Source organism: Saimiri boliviensis, chromosome 10 (genome assembly GCF_048565385.1).
Source record: "Saimiri boliviensis isolate mSaiBol1 chromosome 10, mSaiBol1.pri, whole genome shotgun sequence".
Classification (NCBI taxonomy): domain Eukaryota; kingdom Metazoa; phylum Chordata; class Mammalia; order Primates; family Cebidae; genus Saimiri; species Saimiri boliviensis.
In genome coordinates this window covers 31,581,158-31,591,829 of record NC_133458.1, presented here as the reverse complement: position 1 = coordinate 31,591,829, position 10,672 = coordinate 31,581,158, and the positions used below count along the sequence as shown (strand labels likewise).

Sequence of the window (10,672 nt, the reverse complement as noted above, 5' to 3'; positions counted from 1 at the left end):
CTCAATGAATTTTCATGACACTTTCTGATTTCTTCCTCAGTTCTGTGCCAAGTAACCTTGTTAAAAGTTGATAATTATATTTTCCTAATCCATCCAGATTGTGAGCCCCTTAAAATAAGATCAATTTTTTTTATATATAAAGACACTATGGCAAAGAGAACTTTAAATATTCACCTTCGGTCGCATGATGTGGCAATGAAGCTGGGGTTTGCAACCAGGTAATCTGGTTCTAGTATCTGCACTCTGGACTGCTTAGAAAACATGCTAGATAGTAAAGTAAAGGATTACGTTAATGTGCATAGACACAAAAGCATCAGAAGCATGGGGAGAGATTTCAACAGCTTCCCGAGACATCTAAATACTCTTGTGAGTATTTAGATGACACGCAATTCTATCTACTGAGTAATACACAGGATATTATAACATAAAAAATTAAAAGGCAAATTGGAGCTAGAAAATGCAGACTTTTAAAAACTGATAAAATAAGACATTTGAAAATAATTAAATATCTATGTAGAATATAAAATTACGCCTATACAGAAAATTTACATGTGCCAAATAATAAAAATCTCATGTTAATTAAAAGTAGTTTAATATTTTGAAAATTTCTGAGAGAAGTAAAAAGAATAAAACTCTGAACATATTGGGGCATCTGTTGAACTTTTAAATGAAGCTTTTAATTTGGAATTTTATGAATATTTTTCTCAATATTTTTCGATCATTCATATGTTTGCACATCTGTTTGTTATCTGCCTTTAACACCATACATGACACAAATATTGAATTAAATTACAGAAGCAGATCACATATAATACAATTATAAATGTCATTTATACCAAATGTCAGAGAAATATGAAGTGCAAAAATGTCTAGCCGAGTAAATTATAAACCTTGAATTTTTATATTTGATTAAGATGCAATGGTAATAAAAATGGCAAACAAGTTTAAGTTAACTGGAAATCAACTATTTTAGGTAAATATTTTCAAAAGAGTCTGTTTTCAAAAGCATGTCTATCTGACAAAAAGAAACAATAATACCAAAGGAAACATTATCTATGCTTACAAGTGAATAAAATTTATTTAGTAATTTGATTCTGTAGTTAAAATATTCTTCACTCAGTCTACATTTGTATATTGAATAATAATTATCATCAAACATTTGTTCCTGTGCTCTCATCCCAAATCTGATATTTATCTAACATGCATTACTGATTATACTCTTTCTAGCAGGGTCATCCTTAATAAGTGTTGTAAATATTCTGAGTTTTGACATGTATGTATGTAATACAGAAATATATTAATCATTTTTTTCCATGTTGAAACAATTCAATGACATGATGTATATGAAAATGCTTTGTTAACTGGAAAACTAAATATACAGATGAGAATTTCCTAGGAATAGTAATTTAATCATAACACATTTTAGAATTCATATACCCCAGGATATTTGCTCTGTTGATGTTGTCACATATGAAAGCATAATAATTCTGCTCTCCACATTAGCACACTTATAAATGAATTTATAAACTATTACATGATGACATTTTGCTGTCCTATAAACCATGGTCAAAATATACAAATTCTATTATTAAACTGATATCTGAAAATAATTCTTATAAATCCTTTTTAAAACTAATATTCACTGGGAAAAGAAGGAATATTATGCGACTAACTCACCAGTTATGCCAGGAGAGGGCTCTAATTAGCGACATCTCATTTACAAAATGGTTCCATGCAAGCTATTGACTTCAGATGCATTTTGATGCTGACAGTTTCCCCGTCAGGGAAATGTAAAAACACTATGTGAACATAACAGTGAATGCAACATAAAAATTGCCACGGCAAGCACCTTGTCAGTCCACCCCTGACAGGACAGACATATTGATTGGCTGGGGCTGGCAGAAGAACAAGCAGCCAGGACAGAGAAGCAAATGCAGGTGGATAATACAACCCACATGTTACACTTCTTTCTTTAAATTATGCACCAACCTAAAATGACTGCTGCTTGGGATTGTGAGTTTAACTCAGGATCACTGTAAAATGGAAATTGCCTGGAAGTCCCTACTAGAAGTAGCAATAAAGTTACATTTAGCCCAGGGTATTTGAAGGAAAATTGCTGTCACTGGTAATAGAATTTATAGCTAGCTTTGCTATTGCAGATAAATCCATATTTTTGACTTTGCAACCATTGAAACATAAAAATTAAACCTTTTAACCATGGTCAAGCCTTTTGTATTAAATGGTAAAAGCCAGTTATGATTGTTATCAGAAAGCTATTTCTAACTGTCAATTCTGAGAAAAGAAAGCATTTTTTAAGCATCTCTGAAGTTTTACTTACAGTCAATTGGATACTCCATAGTAAAAAGATCATGAATTGATTTATGAAAAGAGCTTCTAGAGGCCATGGCTTTGGTCTGAATGTACTTTGCTTTGATTATTACTGCTAATGCATCGATAAGAACACTTTTGTTGATAATAAGCTTAAAAGACATTTACTTTATTTTGCTTACATGATCATGGAGGATGTCTGAACAGAATTTTGCTGAATGGCTTCATTGCAAACCAAAGACAGCATCAAATGCTTCCTTCAGACAATTCAGGAAATTTATGTGAAGTAGTAAATACAATGACTGCTTAAGCCTTAGCTGAAAGTTCTGGTATACTACCATTTTAAGAAAGTATGTGCTGTAAGGAGGTGAATGATAATTAGTTTCACCAAGGCAAAATGAAATAGACACCTGAGGTAATTATCCAGATACTGTATATATTGTCTCTCACATAGGAGCTCTAATTAAATTTAGGTGGAGAAGTAGATTATTTGCATTCATTTTTGAATAAAAGTATGCCAAAGGGAAATCAGAAAGACCTGTAAGAATGCCTCTGAAAACTATGTAATAATCAGAACTAAACAAAGTAAAAATGTTACAGATGTCTTATTCCAATTTTGAGTATAACATTTATAAACTTTCAGATATTACTGGAAGTACTTAAATCGACCTTTGGGTCAAGTGTTTTAGTCTTCTAGAGAAGAAAATATGAAAATAGGAAAAGATAACAGAGCATATCATTTTAATCATAATTACACAATGCTTGATAAGAAATGGAAAATTGAAAAGAAAATATAGGAGCTTGGAATGTAGGAGTAGAGAAAATGTCTTAGTTTCCATACAATCCAGACTTAATGATAGATATCTTGGAATAGCTGTTTTATGCCGTATTTGCAGAATGTCTCCTCTGTGCTGTAACATGTTGATACCACCTAACGATGGTTGAGTTGCAGAAGCATCTGGATCTTTATCTATACACCGAAACATAAGAAAAGTGTTGGCCCATCTTATTGTCCTTTGCTCTTTTTTTAAATATTAAAAACATATACAGAGGGGAGGAAAAGGGGAGATTCCAGTGCATGTTGGCATCAGCAAATCCTTAGCTTTACAAGTTTAAATGTAGGCTGGTTTGCCATGTGCTCAAATGCAAAAAGAAATAAAAGAAATTAAAGATATTTCATTATGTCCTGACAATGTATTGTTGAGATTGTTCTTTAAAAGGTGAAGTGTGATTGGAAACATATTGCTTTTAGCTTTCAGAGGATGAACTTCCCCATCCCATAAAATTAAGAGGAAACCAAACCAAAACACAAGATATAAGATTTTCAACATTTACCAATTTGCTTTTGTCTCAGAGCGCTTAGTATATGAATTTTAAGATTTTCTGAAAATGAAATTACCTAAAATTTAAAAACAAGCAATTTCTGTGAAGGAAAGGGGATAATTAAAAATTATTTTTTTAAGATTAGCTATGAAACCATAGTATCTTTTAAATGACTTGGGATAATATACTTTCTATGTTAACAGTTTAGATTGCACAAATGAAAGAGTGGAACATTTAAACATTCTTACACAAAAGCTGATATACTGAGATGGGAATACTCCCTTAACACAAACATGTGAGAAAAGCAGAATCCAGAGAAAATGGTCAGGGGAACACAGGCAGAATTGCTTCCTACAGAGAAAGCAACTGTTGAGCAATCCTAATACTAATGAGTACATTAGTATTACTTTTTACCAAATCAGAAGATAAATAAATAACATATTTAATCATGCAAATAATCTACTAAAATATGAATATATTAGTTTTCTTTGTCTGTTAAAATGAATTGCCACATATTTTATGGCTTACAATGACAAAACATTTATTTTCTCACATTTCTGGAATGCCAGAAATCTAAAAATGTTATCTCTGGGCTGAAATCAAGTTGTAGGCAAAACTGCACTTTATTCAGAGACCGTAGGGGAGAATTTGTTTCTTGATGTTCCCAGCTTGCAGTGGCTGCTGACATTCCTTGGCTCATGGCCACATTACAGCAGTGGTGAAGGCCCATCTCTTCAGATCTCTCTCTGCTCTGCCTTTACCTCACTTTCTCCTCTGTGCTGGGTCTGTGTCAAATCTGCCTCTGCTTCTTTTATGAGAATATTTATAACTGACAGATTACCTGTATAATCCAGTACAATCCCCACATCTCAAAATTCGAAATCATATCTTAGAAAACCATTTTTATTAATAAGGCAATATTTATACAATCTGAAAATTAGAAAGTGGAACTACAATGGCACCTATGCCTAAAACAGTAACTCAGATATTCAGAAGGCTTCTGATCATGATAATATGAGGCATGATAACAATTAAATCTCTGGGTCTAAACCAGGAGAGTAGGAGTCATTTTTTTAAAACAAAAACAAGATAGTTTAAAATCTGCCTCTACAGGTCAGATAACTAAAGAGAAATTGTAGATTTGAAAGGAAATGCATGATAGATAGGCCTCATAAAGAAAAAGAAACCAAAAATAGAGGAGACAACACAACACTAAAAATGAAACAAATAAGAGTTAAACAGTGAACGTAATCTGAGAAAAATAACTCAGATTTAACAACATGTGTCATTAGGCCATTCTTGCCTTGCTATAAAGGAAACTTGAGGCTGGAAAATTTATAAAAAGAGTTTTAATTGGCTTACAGCTCTGTAGGCTTTACAGGAAGCATAGCACTAGCAACTGCTTCTGGTGATGCCTCAGCAACCTTACAGTCATGGCAGAAGGTGACAGGGAACAGGCATGTCACATAGTAAGGGTGGGAGCAAGAGAGAGGTGGGGAGGTGCCACACACCTTTAAGCCATCAGCTTACATGGGAACTCGCTCATTATCCAGAGTATGGCACTAAGTCATTCATGAGGGCTCTGTCTTCATGATTCAAACACCTCCCATCAGGCCCCACCTCCAACACTGGGAATTACATTTCAATATGAGATTTAGAGGGGAAAAATATCTAAATCATATCATAAGTCTAGACTATGTTTTAAGTGAGATAGATCAGCACTTTCTATAGAATAGATGCACAGGAAATAAGTGCAGAGGACGTTTTGAAGCCCTTTTCAGCATACATGCAAAGACATATATATGTGTGTGTGTGTGTGCACATGCATGTGTATATATTAGGTCTTTGCACATATCCTATTTCAATAATTGAATCAAACTTGTTGGAAAAAGCATAAACAGAGAGTATGTAGAAGAAACAACTGTACTCTGTGGTGGAGATTATGATAAATAAACCAGAGCAGTTGTGGCATTGAGCACAATGACTCTCCTCACACGGGGCACCAGCTGTGGCATTGATCTCCTTACACAGGGAACCAGCTGTAGTGTCAGTCACATCAGGGTCACTACCTGAGACGTTGATCACCACCCACAGAACTCTGTCCTGCAAACCTTGACTCAGTGATGGATGAATAAATGCACTCACACACACCAGAATACAGTGAATTGAGTGGGCTAGGGATGGTCAACTACTTTCATAGAGCGATTGCAGCTAACCAACCACCACTCACTGCTCCTTTCACATTTATTTAGTATAGATTTTACAACAGAGGTTCTAAGTCAGCATGCTTGTGGATAATTAACATGGTTAAGAGTGGTTTTACAAATGGCAAAAGATTTTGGTTCCAGGGACCCTGAATGAACACCATTAACAGGTAATTTCCCTTCGACCTCCTCCTGAGAGGACCATCCAGCACAAAGTTAACATGAGTAAACAGAGTAGAGACAAAGGGATGTCGGGTAAACAGACCTAACTACGGAAGTTTTTATTATGCTTAATCTTCATCCTATGACTTAATGTTCTAACCTAAGAACTGGCTGCCTTCAGCCCATTCCATAACTTAATAAAAACCTTTAGGCCTTTCAAAAAGTTTGAGACTATAATCTTATAACGTCCCTAATATTTCCCTTAATATTTTGCCAGCCACCCTGAGAGAATCCCAACAAACAGTGATCTGTGGACACAATTACTGACATTAGATTGTTCTACATACCAGTTTGCTGCTTCTCACACTGGTGACTTTAGGAACAAGTTACAGATTCCCTTATTGTTTCCAAGTACCAATACACTCTTTCTTCTTCCAGTAGGGCCCCGATTGAGAGCTAGTCTTTTGTTATATAATAGGAAAAGCATGGCCTTTGGAATTAATCTTGTTTATGAAAACTGGCCTTGTTGATTCACTTTCAAACTGTCCATGGACAATTTTCTCAACCCACATTATGATTTTGTAAAGATAAAAGGCAATCATTTGTTTGAAAAATGTATAAACACTTAGTATACTACTGTTAATTTTCATTTTCTTTTTCCTTTGCCAAGAGCCTACTCATCCCTTACCATAAACATCCAGATCTCATTTAGAATATTAATAAAAATAGAGTTTTTATTCTGCCTTACATAAGTCAGCAAGGGTATGAGACTGCTACCTATAGACAGAGGCCTGCATGAATTTCTGCCATTAACTGTTTCCATGATTCCCACATGACTTGGCACACCATTTTATTTGATGATTACTTGAATTTTGCTAGAAACTTAACTTTCTTCAGACAATCCTTTTATTTTTTCCCTTGGATATTCCATCTAATCAGTTCCCTAAGCTCACTGTTGTATACTTAGGCAAGTCTTTCCAAGAGGTCTTTTCTGCTGACTGAAACTCTCCAAAGAGAGGATTATACTATGAATGGTTCTGAATCAGTTTTGACCACTGAGCCTAGAAGAAAAAGTAAATCTTTGGTGATTTAGTGAGTTAGAGTTGACAACGTTGAGTGTAGACTGGTATAAGTAGGCAGACTGAATAGATTATGTAAAGTCTAAAGGGATGAGGATTATAATCAGTTCACTATGTCTGTACCACACAAAAAGCAAGATTAGAGAGTAGTAAGAGATGAAGTTGGAAAAATCATGATGAGGATAATAGCAATTTTAAGAATTGGGATATTCTCCCAAAGGGAATTGCATATTTGCAACTTTAGGCAGGAATTAATCAGATGAACTTGGTGCATTAGGTGAATTATTTTGTCCTGAGCACAAAGTATAGATAACTGAAGGCAAGACTACAGATGGAAAGAACGTTTATATAACTTTTTTATTAATATAGCTGCATCAGAAAGGTTGCACAAACTAAATTATTGATTGTATAGTTGTAGAGAAGTAAACTGATTTGAAACAGAATTATGAAAATTGGTGAAAATTATTTTAAACTTCCTAATATGTTCTAAAGGGAGTTAAAAATAACTTGTTTTAAATTATCCATAATTTTGGCTAAATCTGACAATCATGTGCCAAAAGATTTATTTATTTATTTATTTTACTAGATTTACTTTACTATTTGGAAGTCACACAAAGCCCTAAGAGTCATTGTTCTATTAAGTTTAGCTTAAGCTGGAGTTTATGTTTGTCCTGTTAGACCTCTAAGTTCTTATGGAAATTAAATACAATCTATATGGTAATTCCTTGACAGACATGCTATGTGAAATGGGCACATTTATTTATCTGTTTTTAGTTGTTCAATTTTTTTTTTTTTTATTTCAAGGCACATTTAATTTAATATCGAGAGTGCAATACAAAAGGCCCAAATACAATGAAGGAACACATTCCCCCATTAACACCAACGACAATGCTCTTTTAAACATGTGCCTGTTGAATGGAATGGGGATTTCATAAAATTCACTAAAAAAATAATGCAGTGAGTCTCATCACAACTAACATCCTTATACAATCTAGTTGTGAAATGAATGTTTATAATGCTTCAAACAATTTAAACCTGAAGTTTGATACCACACCTTCATGTTTTGTACAGTCCTCAGTAAGATTATCTACAGTTTTTGCAATCATTCAAGGAACAAACCATTGAATAAAACCACATTGATTTAAGGCTCAATCAAGTACTATAGAGCCCCAAACTAAATGGTTAAATATATGTGCTACTTGTACGGACATCTATTGATTCTCTCATGACTATTAAAAGTTGGTTCTCAGCAAATAAACCCTTTAAAGGCAAAATTCACCTCATTTGAGTTTTGACCCAGAAGTTCAACAACAATCATGAAGTCCACAGTCTTATTGGCAAAACTGATATGCAGTGTCTCTAAGTCACTGTACTCAAGGTTAAGAGCGATGCATATTCCATTTTTACATTTTACTGGAATTTTACATGTTCAATTCATGACTTAAAATCTCTAGGTTTTCATTCCTTCAAACTGTCTGAAGACACAGTGTGCCACAGACTTAAGACTTCTGTTTCTCCCTCTATTTTCTTCAAAAAGAAACATTTCTCAAGTGTCTACATGTTCTAGAAGGGGAATTTTTCGGAGGTGGCCACTTCTTCGGAATAGTCCGACGCCATCAGGCCTCTGAAGCAAGGGGAAGGGGAAGAGAAAAAGCTGAAACACAAGGTTCATCTGGTAAGTTTTACATTAACCATTACAAGCTGGACAGTGTAAGAATGTGGCTTTTTTTTTTTTTTTTTGGCTCAAAAAGTCTGAGTCTTGGTGTGGAAACGAGTACTTGGCTGTCCCACCACAGCTTTCTCGTAGTGGGACTGTCAGGGAAGTCTTGACTGGGGAGTATGATTTGTTTACCTATCAGGCGTAAACTTCCAGGCACTCAGTTCATTTTGGGCTTGTTCCAGTTTGTCTTTAGTCTGTTCCAGTTCACCTTTCATTTTTAGGAAAAACAAGTTGATCGCTGGGTCTACCATTGTTGATTTCAGTTGGGCAACGCTCGGCTGCTGGACTTGCTTGAGGTACTGGATTTGAGTAGTACACTCTTGCATCTCTTGTTCCTTGGTTGCTAGTCGCATTACAAGGATGTTTTCCCTGCGTGCAGACTCCTGCTGTTGCTGCTTTAGTTTTTCTTCGGACTCTCTTAGGCCAGTTACATCATTAGAGTTAAGATCTGTGTACTTGCCCTCCAAAGCTTGTACATATGCTTCATATTGTTTCCATCGTAGAATTAACTCATCTCTCGCCATAACTTTGAAGTCTGTTTCACTCAGTCGAACCTTTTTGGGAAGAGGTTCTTCGTTGGTCATCTTGAATCCTCTCCTGACGGAAGCCGCGCCGGCACCGCCAGTCGCGGAGGCCGAGGCCGCGGCCGCGCTGCTCGCCCCGCCGCCCGGGCCTCCCGGGCCGCCGCGCAGCCGGAGCGCTCTGCCGCCGGCTCCGCCGCGCTCCTAGTCCCGCCACAACCCCAGCGCTCCCCTTTAGTTGTTCAATGTTATACACACTTAGCTTTTCTGGTCCAAGAGTGATAATGACTTCTGGAGTCTGCAATATAAATCTACACAAAGAAAAATTTTAAGTGTTTTAAAGTAGCTCTAGTTATTTCTTTATGACTTGTTTAATCTCCTGCCTAAAATGAAATATCTTTCAAACAGGTATTGTATTAATATGACATTTTGGCATGTGTATATTCTCATTTTCTCTCACCTGACATATTCTATTCTATTTAAAAATCAAAACATGTCTCCAAAACGCTCCGTATCTTAGGTTCAGTCATTGATTAATGTAAAGTTTTTTTCTTTTTCTATTGCTCATCATTGACAAGAACAGTCAGATAACTTTAAAATATCATAGTTAATAAAGTTCACCCTGAAATTTCAAAGAATAAGGGATCAGCTGGACAAAATAAAAAAATTTAACTATTCTCTAATACTGGTCAAAGATTTTTAAAACAGGTAGAAAGCCAGTTATTTCAATAACAACCAATTTAGATGAAAAAACAGGGAGATGCAAATTCCAGCCAACAGCCTGGGATGGATCTGTCTAAAGTGAGTTTGTGAGTGTAGAGTCTGAGCAACTTCAGCAAAGTTTCAAAATTTAAAAAATCAAAGTGCAAAAGTCACTAACTTTCTTATACACCAACAATAGTTAAGCCAAGAGCCAAACTGGGAACATAATCAAATTCACAATTGCTACACAAAACTAAAATACCTAGTAATACAACTTACCAAGGAAGTGAAAGATCTCTACAAAGAGTACCACAAAACATGGCTCAAAGAAACTGGAGATGACACAAATAGAAAAACATTGCATGTTCATGGATAGGAAGAATCAATATCATTAAAATGGCCATATTGCCAAAAGCAAATTACACATTCAATGTTATTCCTATTAAACTAGCCTTGACATTCTTAACAAAACTGCAAAAGCTGTTGTGAAATATATGTGGAATTGAAAAGAGCCTCAATAGCCAAGGCAATCATAAGTAAAGAGAACAAAGCTTGAGGCACCGCACTACCCAACTTTAAACTATACTGCAGGGCTACAGTAATCAAAACAGCATGGTGTTGGTATAAAAACAG

The 10,672-nt window shown here is 35.3% G+C and overlaps 1 protein-coding gene across 1 annotated transcript; it reads right to left on the bottom strand.

Moving 5' to 3' along the window:
• Nucleotides 1-8,513: 8,513 nt before the first annotated feature.
• LOC101034575 (pre-mRNA-splicing regulator WTAP-like) lies at nt 8,514-9,478 on the bottom strand. The gene has a single exon (XM_074379118.1). It carries the CDS (start codon nt 9,398-9,400, stop codon nt 8,945-8,947), a length of 456 nt encoding a protein of 151 aa, XP_074235219.1. The 5' UTR covers nt 9,401-9,478; the 3' UTR covers nt 8,514-8,944.
• Nucleotides 9,479-10,672: the final 1,194 nt, after the last annotated feature.